Source organism: Cherax quadricarinatus, chromosome 97 (genome assembly GCF_038502225.1).
Source record: "Cherax quadricarinatus isolate ZL_2023a chromosome 97, ASM3850222v1, whole genome shotgun sequence".
In the NCBI taxonomy this organism is placed as follows: domain Eukaryota; kingdom Metazoa; phylum Arthropoda; class Malacostraca; order Decapoda; family Parastacidae; genus Cherax; species Cherax quadricarinatus.
The window spans coordinates 3720555-3748534 of record NC_091388.1 but is presented as its reverse complement, the minus strand read 5'-3'; the positions used below and the strand labels follow the sequence as shown (position 1 = coordinate 3748534).

General features: G+C 47.3%; 2 protein-coding genes across 4 annotated transcripts in view; one reads left to right on the top strand and one right to left on the bottom strand.

Moving 5' to 3' along the window:
- The window catches only part of Bap60 (Brahma-associated protein 60), a 74795-nt gene that overhangs the window by 16428 nt on the left and 30387 nt on the right, over nucleotides 1-27980 (top strand). The window contains exon 1 of one of the 3 annotated variants that reach the window (XM_070105132.1): nucleotides 6116-6234. The exons of 1 other annotated variant lie outside the window; for it this stretch is intronic. Coding sequence is in view for 1 of the 2 variants with exons in the window: in XM_070105131.1 (XP_069961232.1) it covers nucleotides 27430-27558 (129 nt within the window). In the remaining variant the exon portion in view is untranslated. Of the gene's footprint in view, nucleotides 1-6115; nucleotides 6235-27398; nucleotides 27559-27980 lie in introns of those variants that run through there. One more of the 3 variants, XM_070105131.1, reaches the window with a different exon arrangement.
- Nucleotides 1846-19203, bottom strand: LOC128704960 (annexin-B12). Its single transcript, XM_070105134.1, has 8 exons — nucleotides 19046-19203; nucleotides 13597-13767; nucleotides 12912-13025; nucleotides 12397-12487; nucleotides 6112-6248; nucleotides 4709-4901; nucleotides 3279-3391; nucleotides 1846-2089 (listed from the first exon to the last, which is right to left on the bottom strand). The coding sequence occupies exons 1-8, from the start codon at nucleotides 19058-19060 to the stop codon at nucleotides 1967-1969; spliced, it is 957 nt and encodes a 318-aa protein (XP_069961235.1). The 5' UTR covers nucleotides 19061-19203; the 3' UTR covers nucleotides 1846-1966.

Sequence of the window (27980 nt, the reverse complement as noted above, 5' to 3'; positions counted from 1 at the left end):
AGGTAGGTTAGGGTAGGCTAAGTTAAGGTAAATTAGGTTAAGGTAAGGTAGGTTAAGGTAAGGTAGGTTAGGGTAAGCTAGGTTAAGGTAAGGTAGGTTAGGGTAGGCTAGGTTAAGGTAAGGTAGGTTAGGGTAAGCTAGGTTAAGGTAAGGTAGGTTAGGGTAAGCTAGGTTAAGGTAAGGTAGGTTAGGGTAAGCTAGGTTAAGGTAAGGTAGGTTAGTGTAAGCTAGGTTAAGGTAAGGTAGGTTAGGGTAAGCTAGGTTAAGGTAAGGTAGGTTAAGGTAAGGTAGGTTAAGGGAAGGTAGGTTAGGGTAAGCTAGGTTAAGGTAAGGTAGGTTAATGTATGCTAGGTTAAGGTAAGGCAGGTTAAGGTAAGGTAGGTTAAGGTAAGGTAGGTTAAGGTAAGGTAGGTTAGGGTAAGGTAGGTTAAGGTAAGGTAGGTTAGGGTAAGCTAGGTTAAGGTAAGGTAGGTTAGGGTAAGCTAGGTTAAGGTAAGGTAGGTTAAGGTAAGGTAGGTTAAGGTAAGGTAGGTTAGGGTAAGCTAGGTTAACGTAAGGTAGGTTAATGTAAGCTAGGTTAAGGTAAGCTAGGTTAGGGTAGGCTAGGTTAAGGTAAGGTAGGTTAGGGTAAGCTAGGTTAAGGTAAGGTAGGTTAAGGTAAGGTAGGTTAAGGTAAGGTAGGTTAGGGTAAGCTAGGTTAAGGTAAGGTAGGTTAATGTAAGCTAGGTTAAGGTAAGGTAGGTTAAGGTAAGGTAGGTTAAGGTAAGGTAGGTTAAGGTAAGGTAGGTTAGGGTAAGGTAGGTTAAGGTAAGGTAGGTTAGGGTAAGCTAGGTAAGGTAAGGTAGGTTAGGGTAAGCTAGGATAACGTAAGGTAAATTAATGTAAGCTAGGTTAAGGTAAGCTAGGTTAGGGTAGGCTAGGTTAAGGTAAGGTAGGTTAGGGTATGCTAGGTTAAGGTAAGGTAGGTTAGGGTAAGCTAGGTTAAGGTAAGGTAGGTTAGGGTAGGCTAGGTTAAGGTAAGGTAGGTTAAGGTAAGGTAGGTTAAGGTAAGGTAGGTTAAGGTAAGGTAGGTTAGGGTAAGCTAGGTTAAGGTTAGGTAGGTTAGGGTAAGCTAGGCTAAGGTAAGGTAGGTTAGGGTAAGCTAGGTTAAGGTAAGGTGGATTAGGGTAAGCTAGGTTAGGGTAAGGTAGGTTAGGGTAGGCTAGGTTAAGATAAGGTAGGTTAGGGTAGACTAGGTTAAGGTAAGGTAGGTTAGGTTAGGCTAGGTTAGGGTAAGCTAGGTTAAGGTAAGGTAGGTTAGGGTAGGTTAGGGTAAGCTAGGTTAGGGTAAGGTAGTTTAGGGTAGGCTAGGTTAGGGAAAGCTAGGTTATGGTAAGGTAGGTTAGGGTAGGCTAGGTTAGGGTAAGGTAGGTTAGGGTAGGCTAGGTTAAGGTAAGGTAGGTTAAGGTAGGCTAGGTTAAGGTAAGAAAGGTTAGGGACCCCAGCCTGGGTCCTGACCCCAGCCTTGGTCCTGACCCCAGCCTGGGTCCTGACCCCAGCTTGGATCCTGACCCCGGCCTGGGTCCTGACCCCAGCCTGGGTCTTGACCTCCAGCCTGGGTCCTGACCCCAGCTTGGATCCTGACCCCAGTTTGGATCCTGACCCCAGTTTGGATCCTGACCCCGGCCTGGGTCCTGACCCCAGCCTGGGTCTTGACCCCCAGCCTGAGTCTTGACCCCCAGCCTGGGTCTTGACCCCCAGCCTGGGTCTTGACCCCCAGCCTGGGTCTTGACCCCCAGCCTGGGTCTTGACCCCCAGCCTGGGTCTTGACCCCCAGCCTGGGTCTTGACCCCCAGCCTGGGTCTTGACCCCCAGCCTGGGTCTTGACCCCCAGCCTGGGTCTTGACCCCCAGCCTGGGTCTTAACCCCCAGCCTGGAGCTTGACCCCCAGCCTGGAGCTTGACCCCAGCTTCAGTACAGTATTAGTTTAGGTACCGATAATAGCCAGGAGCATATTCTGGTACTGTCCTCTGGTATCATCCTTAACAGCCTCCGCCAGCTCGGTCTGATACATCTCCTGGTACTTTGTCTTGATGCTCGCCAGGTCTATCTGTAAGTACAAGGAGGTACGAGTCAGCACACAGGTGGTGGTGAATATGCTCTCACTTCTCAATACATGGACTGGTGTGGGTCACATCCTGGGTGTTAGTGGACTGGTGTGGGTCACATCCTGGGTGTTAGTGGACTGGTGTGGGTCACATCCTGGGTGTTAGTGGACTGGTGTGGGTCACATCCTGGGTGTTAGTGGACTGGTGTGGGTCACATCCTGGGTGTTAGTGGACTGGTGTGGGTCACATCCTGGGTGTTAGTGGACTGGTGTGGGTCACATCCTGGGTGTTAGTGGACTGGTGTGGGTCACATCCTGGGACAAAACTGACATAATTTACGGGAAATGCTCAACATAACAAGTGACTTTCTATATAGTAGTATGTCATTGGTATGAGCTATGGTCTGTATAAGTTGCATCAAGTACTGGTACCGTCATAGAAGCTAAGACATTGTGCAGTTTTAAAAATAGGTTAGATAAATACATGAGTGGGTATGGGTGGGTGTGAGTTGGACCTGACTAGCTTGTGCTGCTAGGTCGGATGCCGGGTAACGTGTTTGACCTCACTAGGTCAAGGCATTAGCTTAAGCCGGTGGGAGAATTGGACCTGCCTCGCATAATCCAGTAGGCCTGCTGCAGTGTTCCTTCTTATGTTCCTAAATATATATTGCTGTCTTCTCCTACCCCCTATTTTCCTCACCCTACTCACTGTTCCACCACTTTTTCATCTGTCGTGAATTAATAATTACCGAGGTGCCTGTAGGGACCTCGGGGGGAGTCTGAGGTTACTTTTAACATTATTGGGGTTTATAAGTGATGTTAGTTGTTTTAACTTGGTATATTAATGTTAATTTGTTAATTTTATCTCTGTTGCTTTCATAGTTTTTGGTGGGTGATTACGTGGGCCATATGTCCAGTAAATGTTACCACTACTACCACCACTGCTACTACTACTACTACTACTACTACTACTACTACTAGTATTACTACTACTACTACTACCACCACCACCACTACTACTACTACTACCACCACCACCACCACCACCACTACTACTACTACTACTACTACCACTACTACTACTACTACCACTACTACTACTACTACTACTACCACTACTACTACCACTACTACCACTACTACCACTACTACTATAGGATGGGTTATTAAGATAGCGTGTGTGGTTGCTGACCTCAGAGCGTGATACCAGGAGTCGTATAAGAGTGGTATCATCAGTACCAGGACCTTCCATGGTGGTGTTGAGTCGCTCACAGAAGAAGCCAAGAGGATCCTTAACTCTCTGCACTGAAATACAACGCATTATGTATGTACTTTATGTAATATACACTCGTTATAAACACAATATACACACACGACCCCTGCAACCACAGTTAGGTGAGTACACACACTCATGGTGGTGCCAGGAGCTGTGAATCGACCCATGCAATCACAGTTAGGTGAGTACATACACACATGGTGGTGCCAGGAGCTGTGAATCGACCCATGCAATCACAGTTAGGTGAGTACATACACACATGGTGGTGCCAGGAGCTATGAATCGACCCATGCAATCACAGTTAGGTGAGTACATACACACATGGTGGTGCCAGGAGCTATGAATCGACCCATGCAATCACAGTTAGGTGAGTACACACACACACACACATGGTGGAGCCAGGAGCTATGAATCGACCCATGCAATCACAGTTAGGTGAGTACACACACACACACGGTGGAGCCAGGAGCTATGAATCGACCCATGCAATCACAGTTAGGTGAGTACACACACACACACATGGTGGAGCCAGGAGCTATGAATCGACCCATGCAATCACAGTTAGGTGAGTACACACACACACACGGTGGAGCCAGGAGCTATGAATCGACCCATGCAATCACAGTTAGGTGAGTACATACACACATGGTGGTGCCAGGAGCTATGAATCGACCCATGCAATCACAGTTAGGTGAGTACACACACACACACGGTGGAGCCAGGAGCTATGAATCGACCCATGCAATCACAGTTAGGTGAGTACACACACACACACATGGTGGAGCCAGGAGCTATGAATCGACCCATGCAATCACAGTTAGGTGAGTACACACACACACACGGTGGAGCCAGGAGCTATGAATCGACCCATGCAATCACAGTTAGGTGAGTACATACACACATGGTGGTGCCAGGAGCTATGAATCGACCCATGCAATCACAGTTAGGTGAGTACACACACACACACGGTGGAGCCAGGAGCTATGAATCGACCCATGCAATCACAGTTAGGTGAGTACACACACACACACATGGTGGAGCCAGGAGCTATGGATCGACCCATGCAACCACAGTTAGGTGATCAGAGAGTCACAAAACTCCAGACCGACGCGCTAGCCACTGGACCAGCTGGCTACAATAAGATTAATCCAAGTAGGTATATTTATACACTATAGGAAGGTTAGCATAAGCCACCACTGTGACCACAAATACAAGTTTTATAACTCTCTCATCGAGTGTTTTATCCCCGCCCGTGTGTCTTTCACCATATCTTGTCTGTATCACCATACCATTACCCATAACTCTCCTCTTGTAGTTAGTAATAGACATTAATATTCCAGCCTCACCAATAGCCAGTAATCCTGTCTTGATGTCCCCTGAGAACTCCTGACTGACAGCATCCTCTATGGGCGACCCAGAGAGCTTCTGGTATTCTTCAAAGGTTTCCTTTAGCTGTGGGAAGCTGCGGTTGTTGAAGAGTCTGATAAATTCTTCCTCATCTGTCTCACTGTTCTTGCCAACCCCAGCATCGTACAGTGTCTGCACCACAGAACAGACAAGACTCAGAACAATATTTCGATTAGTAACCCCTGTTTCACAGCCTTAATAACCCAGTATAACTCTGAAGATTCTTAGGCACTTTACCCCTAGATGAGACTTACTTCTAGGTATATATAAATGGTAGACAATACCGACGAGATGAAAATTAGACACATATGGAACAGTTAGGTATCTTAGGTATACCATTTTTATTTTCTCATGACTGAAAAATCCTACTGTGTAGGCGAAACATTGTGGAATAAAGATACCTGACTGTTGCACATGTGTCTTACTTAGTATATAAGTGGACGCTGGACGTTAACGAAGGCGATATTAATAAAATGCTGAGGATATCGAATCAAGTAACAACCAGAAATAAGGGATTTAAGTTAGATCAGTTTAGATTTAGAAAGGACATAGGTACGTACTGATTTTCAGAGTTGTGGATGCGTGGAACAATCTTCCGAGTAGGGTGATAGAAGCTACGACCCTGGGTACCCTCTGTGACATATATGAGTGGGAGGGACTGGGTTTGGTTGGTGCCTGGGGTGCAAAAACAAATTCTTGGGTACCTTTGGGTAGTGGTTATTTTGATAAGGACCTGCCATGTATGGGCCAGTAGGCCTTCTACAGTGTTCCTCTATTCTCACGTTCTACAGACCAATTGTGCAAGACAGGTATGCAATACCGACAAGATGAAAGTTAAGACACTTGTGCAACATCTGGGTATCTTATTGTAGACGTTTCGCCATCCAGTGGCACAAGTGTCTTAACTTGCATCTTGTCGGTATTGCATACCTGTCTTGCACAACTTGTCAGGCACTACAACATCATGGTATCTTGGTTCAGATTACATCTACATGACCTTCTTCACGACTTCTACAACTAACCCATCAATTTGGGAAGGACTTACTTCCACTGGGGAATCCCACCTACCAGTAACTATGTCCTCGTCTGCTACACGTCCCTATCCACTGACACCTATATAAGCACCAGTCTCCTTACCTGTGCTTCAGAATCTCTACAACCACGGTGCTGTGAACACCACCTCCAAGGCTGAGGGACTGATTACCTCATCTTCTGTACATAGTTCTACTGTCTTCCAGTTATGTCCAAGAATCTGTATTGATAAAGCCACTGGATGGCGAAACGTCTACAATATGATACCCAGATGTTGCACAAGTGTCTTAACTTTCTTCTACAGACCAACCTGGGCGTCAGTGGCTGCAGTGGCCGGGTCCACAGTCTGGTCCTCGTTCCTGCCAGCAGCTACAAGACTACACATCAACATCTTGAAGTCCCCTGACAGGTCGTTCTGCAGGTCGTCGTCCAGGTCGGTGTTGAAGTCTGTAGGTAGTACGGAAAAAAGACTTATTTGAAGACATCGTTCGCTGGTTTACCCCGGAGTATACCTGGAGTATACCCCGCGGTTCGGCCTGAGACCAGGCCTCGTGGTGGATCAGGGTCTGATCAACCAGGCTGTTACTGCTGGCCACACGCAAACTGATATACGAACCACAGCCCGGTTGGTCAGGTACTGACTTTAGGTGCGTCCAGTGCCGTCTTGAAGACATCCAGGGGTCTTGAAGACAGCCAGGGTTCTTGAAGACAACCAGGGGTCTTGAAGACAACCAGGGGTCTTGAAGACACCCAGGTGTCTTGAAGACACCCAGGGGTCTTGAAGACACCCAGGGGTCTTGAAGACACCCAGGGGTCTTGAAGACACCCAGGGGTCTTGAAGACACCCAGGGGTCTTGAAGACACCCAGGGGTCTTGAAGACAACCAGGGGTCTTGAAGACACCCAGGGGTCTTGAAGACACCCAGGGGTCTTGAAGACACCCAGGGGTCTTGAAGACACCCAGGGGTCTATTGGTAATCCCCCTTATGTATGCTGGGAGGCAGTTGAACATCATGACACGAGAGGGTAAAAATTAAGACACGTGAAACAGTTAGGTATCTTTATAGATGCAACATTTCCCATACCCAGTAAGCTCCATTAGATACAAAGGCAGCAGTGGTAATGAAACAAAGGGGATACGGGCATAAACAAAGGCGATATTAATAAAATACTGAGGCTATCGAATCAGGTAAGAACCAGGAATAACGGATTTAAGTTTGATCAATTTAGATTTAAAAATGGTATGGGAGTAAATTCTTGGGTAGTTGTGGTTTTGATAAGGACCTGCCTTGTATGGGCCAGTGTTCCTTCATTCTTATGTTCTTATGTAATCAATCCATCAACCTTGGAGACACAGTATTTGAGGTGGTCAGTCCCTCAGTCTGGAGAAGAGTTCAGCACCATGGTCTGGAACAAGGTGGTCAGTCCCTCAGTCTGGAGAAGAGTTCAGCACCATGGTCTGGAACAAGGTGGTCAGTCCCTCAGTCTGGAGAAGAGTTCAGCACCATGGTCTGGAACAAGGTGGTCAGTCCCTCAGCCTGGAGAAGGGTTCAGCACCATGGTCTGGAACAAGGTGGTCAGTCCCTCAGCCTGGAGAAGGGTTCAGCTTCATGGTCTGAACTCTTCTCCAGGCTGAGGGACTGACCACCTTGTTCCAGACCATGGAGCTGAACTGTTCTCCAGGCTGAGGGACTGATCACCTTGTTCCAGACCATGGAGCTGAACTGTTCTCCAGGCTGAGGGACTGACCACCTTGTTCCAGACCATGGAGCTGAACTCTTCTCCAGGCTGAGGGACTGACCACCTTGTTCCAGACCATGGAGCTGAACTCTTCTCCAGGCTGAGGGACTGACCACCTTGTTCCAGACCATGGAGCTGAACTCTTCTCCAGGCTGAGGGACTGACCACCTTGTTCCAGACCATGGAGCTGAACTCTTCTCCAGGCTGAGGGACTGACCACCTTGTTCCAGACCATGGAGCTGAACTCTTCTCCAGGCTGAGGGACTGACCATCTTGTTCCAGACCATGGAGCTGAACTCTTCTCCAGGCTGAGGGACTGACCACCTTGTTCCAGACCATGGTGCTGAACTCTTCTCCAGGCTGAGGGACTGACCACCTTGTTCCAGACCATAGAGCTGAACTCTTCTCCAGGCTGAGGGACTGACCACCTTGTTCCAGACCATGGTGCTGAACTCTTCTCCAGGCTGAGGGACTGACCACCTTGTTCCAGACCATAGAGCTGAACTCTTCTCCAGACTGAGGGACTGACCACCTTGTTCCAGACCATGAAGCTGAACTCTTCTCCAGGCTGAGGGACTGACCACCTTGTTCCAGACCATGGTGCTGAACTCTTCTCCAGGCTGAGGAACTGACCACCTTGTTCCAGACCATGGTGCTGAACTCTTCTCCAGGCTGAGGGACTGACCACCTTGTTCCAGACCATGGTGCTGAACTCTTCTCCAGGCTGAGGGACTGACCACCTTGTTCCAGACCATGGAGCTGGACTCTTCTCCAGGCTGAGGGACTGACCACCTTGTTCCAGACCATGGTGCTGAACTCTTCTCCAGGCTGAGGAACTGGCCACCTTGTTCCAGACCATGGTGCTGAACTCTTCTCCAGGCTGAGGGACTGACCACCTTGTTCCAGACCATGGTGCTGAACTCTTCTCCAGGCTGAGGGACTGGCCACCTTGTTCCAGACCATGGTGCTGAACTCTTCTCCAGGCTGAGGGACTGACCACCTTGTTCCAGACCATGGTGCTGAACTCTTCTCCAGGCTGAGGAACTGGCCACCTAGTTCCAGACCATGGTGCTGAACTCTTCTCCAGGCTGAGGAACTGGCCACCTTGTTCCAGACCATGGTGCTGAACTCTTCTCCAGGCTGAGGAACTGGCCACCTTGTTCCAGACCATGGTGCTGAACTCTTCTCCAGGCTGAGGAACTGGCCACCTTGTTCCAGACCATGGAGCTGAACTCTTTTCCAGGCTGAGGGACTGACCACTTTGTTCCAGACCATGGAGCTGAACTCTTCTCCAGGCTGAGGGACTGACCACTTTGCTCCAGACCATGGAGCTGAACTCTTCTCCAGGCTGAGGGACTGACCATCTTGTTCCAGACCATGGTGCTGAACTCTTCTCCAGGCTGAGGGACTGACCATCTTGTTCCAGACCATGGTGCTGAACTCTTCTCCAGGCTGAGGGACTGACCATCTTGTTCCAGACCATGGTGCTGAACTCTTCTCCAGGCTGAGGGACTGACCACCTTGTTTCAGACCATGGTGCTGAACTCTTCTTCAGGCTGAGGGACTGACCACCTTGTTTCAGACCATGGTGCTGAACTCTTCTTCAGGCTGAGGGACTGGCCACCTTGTTCCAGACCATGGAGCTGGACTCTTTTCCAGTCTAAGAGACTGACCACCTTGTTCCAGACCATGGTGCTGAACTCTTTTCCAGGCTGAGGGACTGACCACCTTGTTCCAGACCATGGAGGTGAACCCTTCTTCAGGCTGAGGGACTGACCATCTTGTTCCAGACCATGGTGCTGAACTCTTTTCCAGGCTGAGGGACTGACCACCTTGTTCCAGACCATGGTTCTGAACTCTTCTCCAGGCTGAGGGACTGACCACCTTGTTTCAGACCATGGTGCTGAACTCTTCTTCAGGCTGAGGGACTGACCACCTTGTTCCAGACCATGGAGCTGAACCCTTCTTCAGGCTGAGGGACTGACCACCTTGTTCCAGACCATGGAGCTGAACCCTTCTTCAGGCTGAGGGACTGACCATCTTGTTCCAGACCTTGGAGCTGAACTCTTCTCCAGACTGAGGGACTGACCACCTTGTTCCAGACCATGGAGCTGAACCCTTCTTCAGGCTGAGGGACTGACCACCTTGTTCCAGACCATGGAGCTGAACTCTTCTCCAGACTGGGGGACTGACCACCTTGTTCCAGACCATGGTGCTGAACTCTTCTCCAGGCTGAGGGACTGACCACCTTGTTCCAGACCATGGAGCTGAACTCTTTTCCAGGCTGAGGGACTGACCACCTTGTTCCAGACCATGGTTCTGAACTCTTCTCCAGGCTGAGGGACTGACCACCTTGTTTCAGACCATGGTGCTGAACTCTTCTTCAGGCTGAGGGACTGACCACCTTGTTCCAGACCATGGAGCTGAACCCTTCTTCAGGCTGAGGGACTGACCACCTTGTTCCAGACCATGGAGCTGAACCCTTCTTCAGGCTGAGGGACTGACCATCTTGTTCCAGACCTTGGAGCTGAACTCTTCTCCAGACTGAGGGACTGACCACCTTGTTCCAGACCATGGAGCTGAACCCTTCTTCAGGCTGAGGGACTGACCACCTTGTTCCAGACCATGGAGCTGAACTCTTTTCCAGGCTGAGGGACTGACCACCTTGTTCCAGACCATGGTGCTGAACTCTTCTCCAGGCTGAGGAACTGACCACCTTGTTCCAGACCATGGTGCTGGACTCTTCTCCAGGCTGAGGGACTGACCACCTTGTTCCAGACCATGGAGCTGGACTCTTCTCCAGGCTGAGGGACTGACCACCTTGTTCCAGACCATGGAGCTGAACCCTTCTTCAGGCTGAGGGACTGACCACCTTGTTCCAGACCATGGAGCTGAACCCTTCTTCAGGCTGAGGGACTGACCATCTTGTTCCAGACCTTGGAGCTGAAGTCTTCTCCAGACTGAGGGACTGACCACCTTGTTCCAGACCATGGAGCTGAACCCTTCTTCAGGCTGAGGGACTGACCACCTTGTTCCAGACCATGGAGCTGAACTCTTCTCCAGACTGGGGGACTGACCACCTTGTTCCAGACCATGGTGCTGAACTCTTCTCCAGGCTGAGGGACTGACCACCTTGTTCCAGACCATGGAGCTGAACTCTTTTCCAGGCTGAGGGACTGACCACCTTGTTCCAGACCATGGTTCTGAACTCTTCTCCAGGCTGAGGGACTGACCACCTTGTTTCAGACCATGGTGCTGAACTCTTCTTCAGGCTGAGGGACTGACCACCTTGTTCCAGACCATGGAGCTGAACCCTTCTTCAGGCTGAGGGACTGACCACCTTGTTCCAGACCATGGAGCTGAACCCTTCTTCAGGCTGAGGGACTGACCATCTTGTTCCAGACCTTGGAGCTGAACTCTTCTCCAGACTGAGGGACTGACCACCTTGTTCCAGACCATGGAGCTGAACCCTTCTTCAGGCTGAGGGACTGACCACCTTGTTCCAGACCATGGAGCTGAACTCTTTTCCAGGCTGAGGGACTGACCACCTTGTTCCAGACCATGGTGCTGAACTCTTCTCCAGGCTGAGGGACTGACCACCTTGTTCCAGACCATGGTGCTGGACTCTTCTCCAGGCTGAGGGACTGACCACCTTGTTCCAGACCATGGAGCTGGACTCTTCTCCAGGCTGAGGAACTGACCACCTTGTTCCAGACCATGGTGCTGGACTCTTCTCCAGGCTGAGGGACTGACCACCTTGTTCCAGACCATGGAGCTGGACTCTTCTCCAGGCTGAGGGACTGACCACCTTGTTCCAGACCATGGTGCTGAACTCTTCTCCAGGCTGAGGGACTGACCACCTTGTTCCAGACCATGGTGCTGAACTCTTCTCCAGACTGAGGGACTGACCACCTTGTTCCAGACCATGGAGCTGAACTCTTCTCCAGGCTGAGGGACTGACCACCTTGTTCCAGACCATGGTGCTGAACTCTTCTCCAGACTGAGGGACTGACCACCTTGTTCCAGACCATGGAGCTGAACTCTTCTCCAGACTGAGGGACTGACCACCTTGTTCCAGACCATGGTGCTGAACTCTTCTCCAGACTGGGGAACTGGCCACCTTGTTCCAGACCATGGTGCTGAACTCTTCTCCAGACTGGGGAACTGGCCACCTTGTTCCAGACCATGGTGCTGAACTCTTCTCCAGACTGGGGAACTGGCCACCTTGTTCCAGACCATGGTGCTGAACTCTTCTCCAGGCTGAGGGACTGACCACCTTGTTCCAGACCATGGAGCTGAACTCTTCTCCAGACTGGGGAACTGGCCACCTTGTTCCAGACCATGGTGCTGAACTCTTCTCCAGACTGGGGAACTGGCCACCTTGTTCCAGACCATGGTGCTGAACTCTTCTCCAGACTGGGGAACTGGCCACCTTGTTCCAGACCATGGTGCTGAACTCTTCTCCAGGCTGAGGGACTGACCACCTTGTTCCAGACCATGGTGCTGAACTCTTCTCCAGACTGAGGGACTGACCACCTCAAATACTGTTTCTCCAATGTTGATGGATTGATTACATCATCATTGTTTCATTATCACTGCTGCCTTTGTATCTGAAAGCGCCTGCTGTGCAGGCGAAACGTTTCATCAATAAAGATAGTACCTAACTGTTGCACATGTGTCTTAGTCTTCAACTTGTCGGTATTGTTTACCATTTTCAACTATTTGTCACTTTTCTAAACCATTTATTCATTATTCACAAGCGAGTCTTTAAGGGGAGGCATTGGTAATGTCTGAGGCGTGCGTCTCTCTCTCTCTCTCTCTCTCTCTCTCTCTCTCTCTCTCTCTCTGTTACTCACTTCTTCTGTAATGATCTCTGAGTGACTCTAACTCGTCCGGAGTGAGGCAACATAGAATGTCTATGAGAGTCTTTTCATCTGTTCCATGGCCCTGTTGGAGACCAAGAAGAACGTTAAGAACATAGACCTAGTATGGGCCTACAGGCCCATACTAGGTTGGGTTTGAGGACCTGTCTAGTATGGGCCTACTTGCCCAGTTTAAGAACATGCCCAATATGGGCCTACTGGCTCTTACTAGGCAGGTCCTCAAACCCAAACCCACAAAATATTTGCCGGGGAGGGTTGCTAACCCAGGGTAACCCAGAGAGGTCAACCTTCCTGGCTTATTTCCACTGAGGACTTTCCTCTCCTTCCCCAGGATGCCACCCACATCAAGCAACTAACACCCAGGTGCCTATTTACTGATGAGCGAATAAGGGCAGCAGGTGCTCTGCAGAGAGTGATTGCTCTGTAAGTTGTAAAGATAGAAATGAGTTAGGGCAAGGGGCATAGCAGGGCAAGATGGGCAACCTTACCTTCAAGGCTTTGTTAAGGGCATTTACCAACAGGTCGTTAGGGCTGTCCAGAAGAGCTAATACCGCTTCCTCAAAGGTCCCTCCCAACTCGTCCATCAGGTCTTTCCTCAGGTCCTGCCAAGGGCCAAGAATTCAGGATTAGGTCCCAAAGAAGCCGAACACTAAATTAGGTCCTATGGATGGCGAAGAACCCAGACTTAGGTCCTATTAAGAGCAAAGTAAGAAGAACTACATCCATCTTGAAGACAAAGTGTCTTCAAGAACCGCAATAGCCACAAGTCTCTAACATTCTTGGGTTAAATGGCGAGTAATTTACACACATGTCACCATGTATAATTTGTGTAACTGAGTGTACCTGTACCTAAAGCTCCTGGAGTGTGAAACGTTGCTACGGTAAAATGTCACAGTAGATGCGTCGGTGTCCATGTACCCAACTTAGGACTGAAGAAGCAATCTTGGCGAAATGTTGCCTGTAATAAATATCCTGAATTGTACGTGTCTTGTTCCACATTTTTACAACCGATAACTGAACGTAGCCGTCCATTCCTACATTCTCTTATGCCTTTGAGGCCAAGTTAATGAGCTGGAGAAGCCTACTGTGTAGGAGGAACGTATCGGAATATAGTTACCTAAGTGTCTTATCAATTAACTCATACGTAGAGATTAATGAGAACTGGGAACTCACCCGTCCATACAGGTCCTTGTATTTCTCAACGATCTCCTGACGCTGTATGTTTTGATGGGTGGTCAGCTCCTGTATGATGACCCTAGCGTCAGTTCCAATGCCTTTCATGGCCTTCCGGAGTTTCTTGCTTGACTTCTCCGGGTCACAGGCTGGGTTGAAGGCGATGGTTCCCTGGGGAATACTGGGGTGTTGGTCTTGACTTGTGGCACACACACACACACACACACACACACACACACACACACACACACACACACACACACACACACACACACACACACACACACACACACACACACACACAGTTCCAGAGCTAAGGGGAATGTCCTATGAAGAAAGATTAAGGGAAATCGGCCTGACGACACTGGAGGACAGGAGGGTCAGGGGAGACATGATAACGACATATAAAATACTGCGTGGAATAGACAAGGTGGACAAGGACAGGATGTTCCAGGGAGGGGACACAGAAACAAGAGGCCACAATTGGAAGTTGAAGACACAAATGAGTCAGAGAGATATTAGGAAGTATTTCTTCAGTCATAGAGTTGTAAGGCAGTGGAATAGCCTAGAAAATGACGTAGTGGAGGCAGGAACCATACACAGTTTTAAGACGAGGTTTGATAAAGCTCATGGAGCGGGGAGAGAGAGGGCCCAGTAGCAACCGGTGAAGAGGCGGGGCCAGGAGCTAGGACTCGACCCCTGCAACCACAAATAGGTGAGTACACACACACACACACACAGTAAAGTTTACTTTTCTCTTAAATCTATATACATCTGGCTGCCAACAACAGGGGGATCTATAATACATATGACGTAAAGGTCATTCACCTGTGGAAGACGCTTGATAAACAGACCTTACAATAACCCAGCACTGACGTAATGACGAGCATTCCAGCCTAACACCACCCATTAGTAACGTCAAGTGAGGCGTCAAACATTGTAGATATTATTATACGTCATTAGTAACGTCAAGAGACGAGAATACTTTCATAACTAAAGTATTGATTAAAGTGTCAGTGTATATACACTGAGAAGGATATACCTCTCAGTGTATATACACTGAGGTGTATCCCTCTCAGTGTATATACACTGAGAGGGATACATCTCTCAGTGTATATACACTGAGAGGGATATACCTCTCAGTGTATATACACTGAGAGGAATACACCTCTCAGTGTATATACACTGAGAGGGATACACCTCTCAGTGTATATACACTGAGAGGGATATACCTCTCAGTGTATATACACTGAGAGGGATACACCTCTCAGTGTATATACACTGAGAGGGATACACCTCAGTGTATATACACTGAGAGGGATACACCTCTCAGTGTATATACACTGAGAGGGATACACCTCAGTGTATATACACTGAGAGGGATACACCTCAGTGTATATACACTGAGGTATAAAAGTTTGTTTATACACTGTGTGACCACGTGTGTGACCATGTGTGTATAACCACATGTGAGCACGTGTTTGAACACATGTGAGTGAACACATGTGAGTGAACACGTGTGAGTGAACACGTGTGAGTGAACACGTGTGACTGAACACGTGTGACTGAACACGTGTGAGTGGTATTGATCAAGTGTTTGTTGTTAGTTACTGGTGACAGGGAAACAGTGAGGTGTTTGTGAGTGTATACTCACCTAATTATGGTTGCTGGGGTCACTCACAGCTCCTGGCCCCACCTCTTCACTGATCGCTACTAAGTCCTCTCTCTCTCTGCTCCATGAGCTTTGTCATACCTCGTCTTAAAGCTATGTATGGATCCTGCCTCCACTACATCACTTCCCAGACTATTCCACTTCCTGACAACTCTTTGACTGAAGAAATACTTCCTAACATCCCTGTGATTCACTTGTGTCTTCAACTTCCAACTGTGGCACCTTGTTGCTGTGTCCAATCTCTGGAACATCCTGTCTCTGTCCACTTTGTATATTCCACGCAGTATTTTGTATGTCGTTATCATGTCTCCCCTGACCCTCCTGTCCTCCAGTGTCGTCAGGCCGATTTCCCTTAACCTCTCCTCGTAAGACATGCCCCTTAGCTTCAGGACTAGTCTTGTTGCAAACTCTGCACTTTCTCTAATTTCCTGACGTGCTTGACAAGGTGTGGGCTCCAGACTGATTCCTTACTAAGGTGTAGAAATGCTATTCCTAGGTTTGCCAGGCGCCCGGATGCTGTAGCAGTTACCTGGTTGATGTACGCCTCAGGAGATGTGCTCGACATTATACTCACCCCAAGATCCTTTTACTTGAGTGAGGTTTGTAGTCTTGAGCCCCCCTATCCTGTACTCTGTCTGCGGTCTGCTTTGACCTTCCCCGATCTTCATGACTTTGCACTTGGTGGGATTGAACTCCAGGAGCCAGTTGCTGGACCAGGCTTGAAGCCTGTCCAGATTTCTTTTTAGTCCTACATGATCCCATCCGATTGAATTCTTCCATTAACTTCACACCGTCTACAAAAGGGGACACTTCTGAGTCTATCCCTTCCGTCATGTCGTTCACGTACACTAGAACTGACCCCTGTGGAATCCCGTCCGTCACAGTTCGTTCTCTCCTCTCGGGTAGTGTCCCTAACATGTTGACGCTGGAGGTTTTCCAGTACCATCTCCAACATCATACTTCTCCACATTTTTAGTGCCCCTTGTGGCTTAAGGTTTTCCCAGTCGATTTCCTTGTAATTGAAATCACCTATAACTAGTAGTTTTTCCCTGCCCCACTTGGGCCCTTCTAACCACCTCAACTAGTGTGTCAACCATCTCTCTGTTGCTCCTGCTGTTCTGTGGTGCATTGTACATCACTGCAATCACCACCTTGTGACCTCCAGTCTGAAGTGTTCCTAGTATGTAGTCCCTTGCTTCCCTTCTGTCTATTCCAACTTCTCAAAACTCCACTGGTTTTCGATAAACAGTGCAGCTCCTCCACCCCCTCTATTCCCTCTATCTTTCGTCAGCATCTGATATCCAGTTGGAAAGATGGCATCTGTTACTACTCCCACGAGCTTGGTTTCCTTGAGAGCTATGATGTCTGGGGATGCATCCTTGATTCTTCCGTGCCACTCTTCACACTTATTGGTTATTCCGCTTGCATTGGTGTACCAAACCTTCGGCTTCGTTTCCAAATCTATATTCTGGGGTGTTTATGTTAGTGTATTTTGAGTATTGAGTTTAGTATTGTTGTAGCAAGTGTTGGATCAGGTTCCCTCCCCACCACCAGTGTTCCACGGTGTATTTATGTATATATATATACGTATATTCTCGTCTAGTATATTCCTCAGTGTCACGACCAGAGCTTCCCTCTCTACCACCATTACTACAACCACTACCACCACAACCACCACCATTACCACTACAACCACCACCACTACCACTAGTACCACCACCACTACCACTATTACCACCACCATTAGCACCATCACCAGGTCAGGTGATTCTCAGTGCTCCATTGATCATATATCGACGTCTGACCCCCCACGTACAGACACACACACGTACACGTACACAGTCCCTGCCCACTTTCCACGTACACATTCCACAACATACACACTGATTCCAGTAAATACGACATATTGGTCATTACATATATACAGTACATTAACCATACCCCGGTCGGGATTGAACCCGCGGTCAGAGAGTCTCAAAACTCCAGCCCGTTGCCGGGATTGACCGCGGGTTCAATCCCGGCCGGGGTTTGGTTTGTTTGTAATCGTGTCATTACGATTTCGTGAGTCATACAGTATATTAGTGTCCATAACATTTGAAAAGTAACTAGAAAGAGCCTAGATTTTAATAGAATTATTTTGACATAATATACAAACGAATTTCAGCCTTATTAATAACATATGCGTAGCAGATAGGATTTAAACCTACATCTATTCGTGTACTAAACGGTGTAGTAGATAATACTTGGAGTATACCTGGAGTTTACCTGGAGAGGGTTTCGGGGGTCAACGCCCCCGTGGTCTGGTCCATGACCAGGCCTCGTGGTGGATCAGGGTCTGATTATCCAGGCTGTTACTGCTGGCTGCACGTAAACCGACATAGGAACCACTGCCTGGCTGATCAGGTACTGACTTTAGGTGTCTGTCCAGCTCACTCTTGAAGGTAGCCAGGGGTCTTGAAGACAGCCAGGGGTCTTGAAGACAGCCAGGGGTCTTGAAGATAACCTGGGGTCTTGAAGACAGCCAGGGGTCTTGAAGACAGCCAGGGGTCTTGAAGACAGTCATGGGTCTTGAAGATAACCAGGGGTCTTGAAGACAGCCAGGGGTCTTGAAGACAGCCAGGGGTTTTGAAGACAGTCAGGGGTCTTGAAGACAGCCAGGGGTCTTAAACACAGCCAGGGGTCTTGAACACAGCCAGGGGTCTTGAAGACAGTCAGGGGTCTTGAAGACAACCAGGGGTTTTGAAGACAGTCAAGGGTCTTGAAGACAGTCAGGGGTCTTGAAGACAGTCAGGGGTCTTGAAGATAACCAGGGGTCTTGAAGACAGTCATGGGTCTTGAAGATAACCAGGGGTCTTGAAGACAGCCAGGGGTCTTGAAGACAGCCAGGGGTCTTGAAGACAGCCAGGGGTCTTGAAGACAGCCAGGGGTCTTGAAGACAGCCAGGGGTCTTGAAGACAGCCAGGGGTCTTGAAGACAGCCAGGAGTCTTGAAGACAGCCAGGGGTCTTGAAGACAGCCAGGGGTCTTGAAGACACCCAGGGGTCTTGAAGACAGCCAGGGGTCTTGAAGACAGTCAGGGGTCTTGAAGAGGAGTCTTGAAGACAACCAGGGGTCTATTGGTAATCCCCCCCTTCTGTATGCTGGGAGGTAATTGAACAGTCTTGGGCCCCTAACACTTATTGTGTTGTCTCTCAGTGTACTCGTGGCGCCCCTGCTGTTCATTGTGGGAATGTTACATCTCCTGACGAGACTTATGCTTTCATAGTGAGTGATTTTCGTGTGCAAGTTTGGTACTAATCCCTCTACGATTTTCCAAGTGTATATCATGTATTTCTCTCGCCTGCTTTCCAGAGAATACAGATCAAGGGCCTTTAACCGTTCCCTGTGGGTGTTACAACCACAATGTGGGTGATACAACCACACTATAGGTGATAAAACCACACTGTGGGTGATACAACCATACTGTGGGTGATACAATACAACCACAGAGGAAGTAGGTACCTGGGTGTTAGTGGACTGGTGTGGGTGGCATCCTGGGGACAGAACCTAATATGCGGGAAATGCTCAACATAACAAGGGACTTTCTATATAGCAGTATGTCACTGATGTCAGCTATGGTCTGTATAAGTTGTATCATATACTGATATTATTATTATTATTATTATTATTATTATTATTATTATTATTATTATTATTATTATTATTATTATTATTGAGGGTGTGTTACTTGAGTGGTAATAGCTAAATACACTTGGTACCTTCACGAGGGAACACTTACCTGGAAAGTGTCCATGACTGTACAGCAAGTACCTCACCTCTCACCTCTCACACACACACTCTACCTCACCTCCCACACACGCTGCCTGACACGCACACATACACACACACACACACACACACACACACACACACACACACACACACACACACACACACACACACACACACACACACACACACACACACACACAGGGATGTTAGGAAGTATTTCTTCAGCCACAGAGTAGTCAGTAAGTGGAATAGTTTGGGAAGCGATGTAGTGGAGGCAGGATCCATACATAGCTTTAAGCAGAGGTATGATAAAGCTCACGGCTCGGGGAGAGTGACCTAGTAGCGATCAGTGAAGAGGCGGGGCCAGGAGCTCGGACTCGACCCCCGCAACCTCAACTAGGTGAGTACAACTAGGTGAGTACACACACACAAAACGCCCCTGCGCCTTCACATTATTCTCTCCTGGAGGTTACCTGGAGGTTATTCCGGGGATCAACGCCCCCGCGGTCCTGTCCATGACCAGGCCTCCCGATGGATCAGGGCCTGATCAACTAGGCTGTTACTGCTGGCCGCACGCAGTCCAACGTACGAGCCACAGCCCGGCTGATCCGGCACTGACTTTAGGTATCTGTCCAGCTCTCTCTTGAAGGCAGCCAGGGGTTTATTGGCAATTCCCCTAATGCTTGATGGGAGGCTGTTGAACAGTTTTGGGCCCCGGACACTTATGGTGTTTTCCCTTAGACCAATGGCGCCCCTACTTTTTATTGGGGGCATTTTGCATCGCCTGCCCAGTCTTTTACTTTCGTAGGGAGTGATTTCTGTGTGCAGATTTGGGACCATTCCTTCCAAGATTTTCCAAGTGTAGATTATGATATATCTCTCCCTCCTGCGTTCCAACGAGTACAAGTCAAGTGCTTCCAAGCGTTCCCAGTAGTTAAGGTGCTTGACAGAACTTATACGTGCAGTAAAGGATCTCTGTACACTCTCTAGATCTGCGATTTCACCTGCTTTGAATGGAGATGTTAATGTACAGCAGTATTCCAGCCTAGAGAGAACAAGTGATTTGAAAAGGATCATCATGGGCTTGGCATCTCTCGTTTTGAAAATTCTCATTATCCATCCTATCATTTTCTTTGCACGTGCGATCGTGGCACTGTTGTGATCCTTGAAAGTGAGATCCTCAGACATTACTACTCCCAGGTCCCTTACATTATTTTTCCGCTCTATTGTATGGCCGGAGTCAGTAGTATACTCTGTTCTAGTTATTATCTCCTCCAGTTTTCCATAACGGAGTAGTTGGAATTTGTCCTCATTGAACATCATATTGTTTACCGTTGCCCACTGGAAAACTTTGTTTATATCTTCTTGGAGGTTAACCGCGTCCTCAGCAGATGACAACCTCATGCAGATCCTAGTATCATCCGCAAAGGATGATACGGTGCTGTGGTGTATATCTCTGTTTATGTCTGATATGAGGATAAGGAATAAGATGGGGGCGAGTACTGTGCCTTGTGGAACAGAGCTCTTCACTATGGCAGCCTCCGATTTAACTCTGTTGACCACTACTCTTTGTGTTCGATTTGTTAGGAAGTTGAAGATCCATCTCCCCACTTTCCCAGTTATTCCTTTAGCACGTATTTTATGGGCTATTACGCCATGATCGCATTTGTCAAATGCTTTTGCAAAGTCTGTGTATATTACATCTGCATTTTGATTTTCTTCCAGTGCATCCAAGGCTATATCATAGTGATCCAGTAGTTGTGAGAGGCAGGAGCGACCTGCCCTGAACCCATGTTGCCCTGGATTGTGCAGATTTTGGGAATCCAGGTGATTTGCAATCCTGCTTCTTAGCACTCTTTCGAAGATTTTTATGATGTGGGACGTCAGAGCTATTGGTCTATAGTTCTTAGCTAATGCTTTGCTGCCACCTTTATGGAGTGGGGCTATATCCTTTGTTTTAAGTGACTGTGGAATTTCACCCATGTCCAAGCTCCTCCTCCATAGTGTACGTAGGGCACGCGAGAGGGGTTTCTTGCAGTTCTTAATGAAAACATAGTTCCACGAGTCTGGGCCCGGGGCTGAGTGCATAGGCATGTTGTCAATGGCTTTTTCGAAATCTATCGGAGTTAGGGTAATGTCGGAAATCTACATTTATGGAGTTTTGAGGCTCATTCATGAAGAAATCATTTGGGTCGTCGATCCTCAGACCGATTAGTGGTTCACTAAACACAGAGTCGTACTGGGATTTCAATATTTCACTCATTTCCTTGTTGTCATCTGTGTAAGTCCCATCCTGTCTGAGTAAGGGCCCGATACTAGATGTGGTATTTGCCTTGTTTTTGGCATATGAAAAGAAATATTTTGAATTTCTTTCAATTTCACTAATAGCTTTAAGCTCCTCCTGCCTCTCCTGGTTCCTGTAGAAGTCATTTAGCTTAAGTTCGATAGTTTCCACTTCCCTGGTCAGCGCCTCCTTTCGTGTATCAGATATTCTAGCACTCCTGAGGAGCTCAGTGACTCTTCGTCGTCTTCTGTAGAGGGAGCGTCTTTTTCTCTCCAGTTTACTCCTGCTCTTCTCCTACACAATCTTCCTCACTCCCTAAGCTGGTTACTTCCTCCTTACACCTTAAATCTGGCATAAATCGTATTCTCCGGCATATAAGACGCACAACAGAGGTATCATAGCAGTATGTTAAACCTAACACAAAGTCTACCCTTGACTCTTAGCATATAAGACGCAGGTTGATTTACCAAGACTTTCTATGCTAAATAAAGAAGTCCCTTATATACCTTATTTTCCGGCATATAAGGCGCGCCTTATATGCCAGAAAATACGGTACATCTAACTTTTCGTATTATCGTTGTTATATAACGATGTTAATCTGTGTTATAAGTGGAGAATATAATTTATGTGATCGGTTACAAGGCTTATCATCCTTTTGGCTGGAGTAAGTTACATATTGTTAACTTAGTAAGTTTGTTTAGGTACAACAACACTGTGACAAAAATAGTGAAATTCCAAGCGATTTCGTGATTTATCACATTATCAAGGAACTGTAAAAAAAACAAATATTTGATGATCCTTTTCCTAGTTCCTTAATAATGTGAGAAATCACGAAAGCACTTGGAATTACACTATTTTTCACAGTGGTTGTGCCCAGTAACATATATGTAACTTACCCACCTGGATAACACTAAGAGAAGTGTAAGTGACGTGAACACACGAGTCTACCTGGAGAGAGTTCCGGGGGTCAACGCCCCCGCTGCCCGGCCTGTGATCAGGCCACTATACCTGTGACCAGGTATAGTGATATTCATTTATATTCACTAAGGAATAGTTTTTCTGGTGAGTTTCAAATATTCAGGGTACTAGTGGGGTTAGAACCCATGGCAGGTGAGTGGTAAGACCAGGCCAGTGTGTTAACAACTGGGCCAGCTGGTTATAATAAGTCATCAAACTAGGTATGTTTATTCATCATAGGGAGGTTAGCATGGGCCACCACTGTGACCACAAATGCAAGTTTTTACAAGATGAATCTCCTGCCAGCGTGTTCGTGACGAACTCTAGCTCATGTCCCCTCAAAACCACCATCATGAACGCTACATAATCTCTATTGAATTAATAAAAACTGAATCTGCTGTACCACTTATCAGTCATCCTTATTAAACTGTAATTATTATTAAAATATTCGCTTAAATGGTACATTAAGAAATATCACCTTTAGTACCATGTAGTACAGTGCTGTCTACTTATGTGGTACACTTAACAAATAGCAACTTAAGTATATGCAGGAGCTGTGAATCGACCCCTTGCAACCAGACATAGGTGAGTACAGTACAGTACCTGGAGTTTACCTGGAGACAGTTCCGGGGGTCAATGCCCCCGCGGCCCGGTCTGTGACCAGGCCTCCTGGTGGATCAGAGCCTGATCAACCAGGCTGTTACAGTACAGTACAGTATTGATATAATACCTATATTTACTAGCAGTACATGACACAACTTATACAGACCATAGCTCACACCAATGACATAATAATAATAATAATAATAATAATAATAATAATAATAATAATAATACCTATATTTACTAGCAGTACCTGACACAACTTATACAGACCATAGCTCACACCAATGACATACTACTATATAGAAAGTCACTTGTTATGTTGAGCATTTCCCGTAAATTATGTCAGTTTTGTCCCAGGATGTGACCCACACCAGTCCACTAACACCCAGGATGTGACCCACACCAGTCCACTAACACCCAGGATGTGACCCACACCAGTCCACTAACACCCAGGATGTCACCCACACCAGTCCACTAACACCCAGGATGTGACCCACACCAGTCCACTAACACCCAGGATGTGACCCACACCAGTCCACTAACACCCAGGATGTGACCCACACCAGTCCACTAACACCCAGGATGTGACCCACACCAGTCCACTAACACCCAGGATGTGACCCACACCAGTCCACTAACACCCAGGATGTGACCCACACCAGTCCACTAACACCCAGGATGTGACCCACACCAGTCCATTAACACCCAGGATGTGACCCACACCAGTCCACTAACACCCAGGATGTGACCCACACCAGTCCACTAACACCCAGGATGTGACCCACACCAGTCCACTAACACCCAGGATGTGACCCACACCAGTCCACTAACACCCAGGATGTGACCCACACCAGTCCATTAACACCCAGGATGTGACCCACACCAGTCCACTAACACCCAGGATGTGACCCACACCAGTCCACTAACACCCAGGATGTGACCCACACCAGTCCACTAACACCCAGGATGTCACCCACACCAGTCCACTAACACCCAGGATGTGACCCACACCAGTCCACTAACACCCAGGATGTGACCCACACCAGTCCACTAACACCCAGGATGTCACCCACACCAGTCCACTAACACCCAGGATGTGACCCACACCAGTCCACTAACACCCAGGATGTGACCCACACCAGTCCACTAACACCCAGGATGTGACCCACACCAGTCCACTAACACCCAGGATGTGACCCACACCAGCCCACTAACACCCAGGATGTGACCCACACCAGTCCACTAACACCCAGGATGTGACCCACACCAGTCCACTAACACCCAGGATGTGACCCACACCAGTCCACTAACACCCAGGATGTAACCCACACCAGTCCACTAACACCCAGGATGTGACCCACACCAGTCCACTAACACCCAGGATGTGACCCACACCAGTCCACTAACACCCAGGGTGTGACCCACACCAGTCCACTAACACCCAGGATGTGACCCACACCAGTCCACTAACACCCAGGATGTGACCCACACCAGTCCACTAACACCCAGGATGTGACCCACACCAGTCCACTAACACCCAGGATGTGACCCACACCAGTCCACTAACACCCAGGATGTGACCCACACCAGTCCACTAACACCCAGGATGTGACCCACACCAGTCCACTAACACCCAGGATGTGACCCACACCAGTCCACTAACACCCAGGATGTGACCCACACCAGTCCACTAACACCCAGGATGTGACCCACACCAGTCCACTAACACCCAGGATGTGACCCACACCAGTCCACTAACACCCAGGATGTGACCCACACCAGTCCACTAACACCCAGGATGTGACCCACACCAGTCCACTAACACCCAGGATGTGACCCACACCAGTCCACTAACACCCAGGATGTGACCCACACCAGTCCACTAACACCCAGGATGTGACCCACACCAGTCCACTAACACCCAGGATGTGACCCACACCAGTCCACTAACACCCAGGATGTGACCCACACCAGTCCACTAACACCCAGGATGTGACCCACACCAGTCCACTAACACCCAGGATGTGACCCACACCAGTCCACTAACACCCAGGACGTGACCCACACCAGTCCACTAACACCCAGGATGTGACCCACACCAGTCCACTAACACCCAGGTACCTATTTTAATGATGAGCGAACAAAGACAGCAGGTGTAAGGAATTACACCCAATTTTTCCACCCTCTCCCGGGATCGAACCCAGACCCTCAGCGTGTGAAGTCAGAGCTTTGCCAACCAGGCCACGGGCCACCCTAGAAATAAACTTACTCCAAGTAGGTAGACTTCCACCCGTGCCGGGGATAGATCCCAGACACTTTGTATATGAACTTAGCTAAATAAAGAAACAAAGACATTTCAGACCAGTATCTACCTCTGGCGAAGTAAGGTTAAGTTTCTTATTATATCCACAATATAAACACGACTAACTCACGTACTATTGACCGTTTTAAGAGTGAATTATCGATCACCTTAATATTTGACCAAATAATTAATATAAACTCTCTCAGACTATTTTGGGTTATCATAAGTAATTTACACAATTGTTACTAGGTATAATAATTGTATTTATATGTACCTGTACCTAAATAAATCTACTAACAAGTTTAAGAAAGTTTTAAAAGAACTACAGGAATGTACCAAAATATTCGACTAAATGATTCGTTCCAAATTGAAATTTATTTATTTATTTATTAATTTGAACATAATACAGAGAAATACAAGGAATATGTATATATATGTATGTATATGTATATATGTATATATATGTATGTATATGTATATATGTATATGTATATGTATATATGTATATATATGTATGTATACCTGGAGTTTACCTGGAGAGAGTTCCGGGGGTCAACGCCCCCGCGGCCCGGTCTGTGACCAGGCCTCCTGGTGGATCAGCGCCTGATCAACCAGGCTGTTGCTGCTGGCTGCACGCAAACCAACGTACGAGCCACAGCCCGGCTGATCAGGAACTGACTTTAGGTGCTTGTCCAGTGCCAGCTTGAAGACTGCCAGGGGTCTGTTGGTAATCCCCCTTATGTGTGCTGGGAGGCAGTTGAACAGTCTCGGGCCCCTGACACTTATTGTATGGTCTCTTAACGTGCTAGTGACACCCCTGCTTTTCATTGGGGGGATGGCGCATCGTCTGCCAAGTCTTTTGCTTTCGTAGTGAGTGATTTTCGTGTGCAAGTTCGGTACTAGTCCCTCTAGGATTTTCCAGGTGTATATAATCATGTATCTCTCCCTCCTGCGTTCCAGGGAATACAGGTTTAGGAACCTCAAGCGCTCCCAGTAATTGAGGTGTTTTATCTCCGTTATGCACGCCGTGAAGGTTCTCTGTACATTTTCTAGGTCAGCAATTTCACCTGCCTTGAAAGGTGCTGTTAGAGTGCAGCAATATTCCAGCCTAGATAGAACAAGTGACCTGAAGAGTGTCATCATGGGCTTGGCCTCCCTAGTTTTGAAGGTTCTCATTATCCATCCTGTCATTTTTCTAGCAGATGCGATTGATACAATGTTATGGTCCTTGAAGGTGAGATCCTCCGACATGATCACTCCCAGGTCTTTGACGTTGGTGTTTCGCTCTATTTTGTGGCCAGAATTTGTTTTGTACTCTGATGAAGATTTAATTTCACCTGCCTTGAAAGGTGCTGTTAGTGTGCAGCAATATTCCAGCCTAGATAGAACAAGTGACCTGAAGAGTGTCATCATGGGCTTGGCCTCCCTAGTTTTGAAGGTTCTCATTATCCATCCTGTCATTGTTATTTCTTATTATGCTAGTAAGGTTAATTATTTTGTATATGGATAGTTTATATATATTTTTCTTAGTTTTGTGGTTAAATTAGTTAAGTTTAATGTTAAGTTAAGATTGTGTCACTGTGGACATAAGTCACTTTAGCTCTGTGTTATGCTGGAGGGTAATTAACATATTATTTAATATATATCATAATGTAACCGTATTTATGTATACCTGTACCTGAATAAATGTACTTATTTGCTTATTTAATGACTTATTTAATGACTTATTAACTTAGGGAAGTTTAAAGTATTTGTAAAGGGATACAAGCCTAAACCCATTATAAACCTCGTAATGTTTTAACACCCGTAGGTTGTCTCTGGGGTTTATAATAAATATATTAATCTAACTTACTGATTTACTTACTCACTAACCTATTTACTAATTTAAATTAGAATTAGATATAAGTGGTGGTAGTGAGAGACCCATTATATACTTCTAATTTTTTTTCAACTAACACCCACAGGATGTCTGGTGTTCATAATAAAAACATTAACATCACTTACTTACTTACTTAAACACAATTAGAATTAGAATTAGAATAAGATATAGGTGTTGTGGTGGTAGTGAGAGACCCATTATATACTTCTAATTTTTTTCAACACCCACAGGATGTCTGGTGTTCATAATAAAAATATTAACATTACTTACTTACTTAAACACAATTAGAATTAGAATTAGAATAAGATACAGGTGTTGTGGTGGTAGTGAGAGAGTCGGAGTATAAACGACCAACAGTTCAAAATGGCGTCGCGTCCACCATACCCGGGCACCCCGCCGCCTCCTGGAGCACCTCCTGTCACCCCTCAGAGGTACCCTGGACCTCAGGGGGGGCAAGGTACACCTATTAGGTACCCCCAGCAGAGTTACCCAGTAAGTTTTGGTATTTGTAACCCCCCGGGGGGGGCAGGGGGGGTTTAATTGCTCGGGTCAAAATCGGATTTTCGTGTTTTTGTTTTTTTTTCGATTTTTTTTGGGGTGTTTTGTTATGATGAATTATTAATTAGGTTCGTAAATATGTGATTTGTGGTCTTGGATTTGTCTCCAAAGGAGGGGGGGTAAGTGGTAATTAGGTTCGTAATTTGTGGGGCTGGGTTCGATACCCGGCACCTAAAACCAGGTACCTACTTAGTGCTAGGTGAATACTGCTGGTGTAAGGTAACTCTCAGGTACCTACTTACTGCTAGGTGAATACTGCTGGTGTAAGGTAACTCTCAGGTACCTACTTACTGCTAGGTGAATACTGCTGGTGTAAGGTAACTAACACTCAGGTACCTACTTACTGCTAGGTGAAT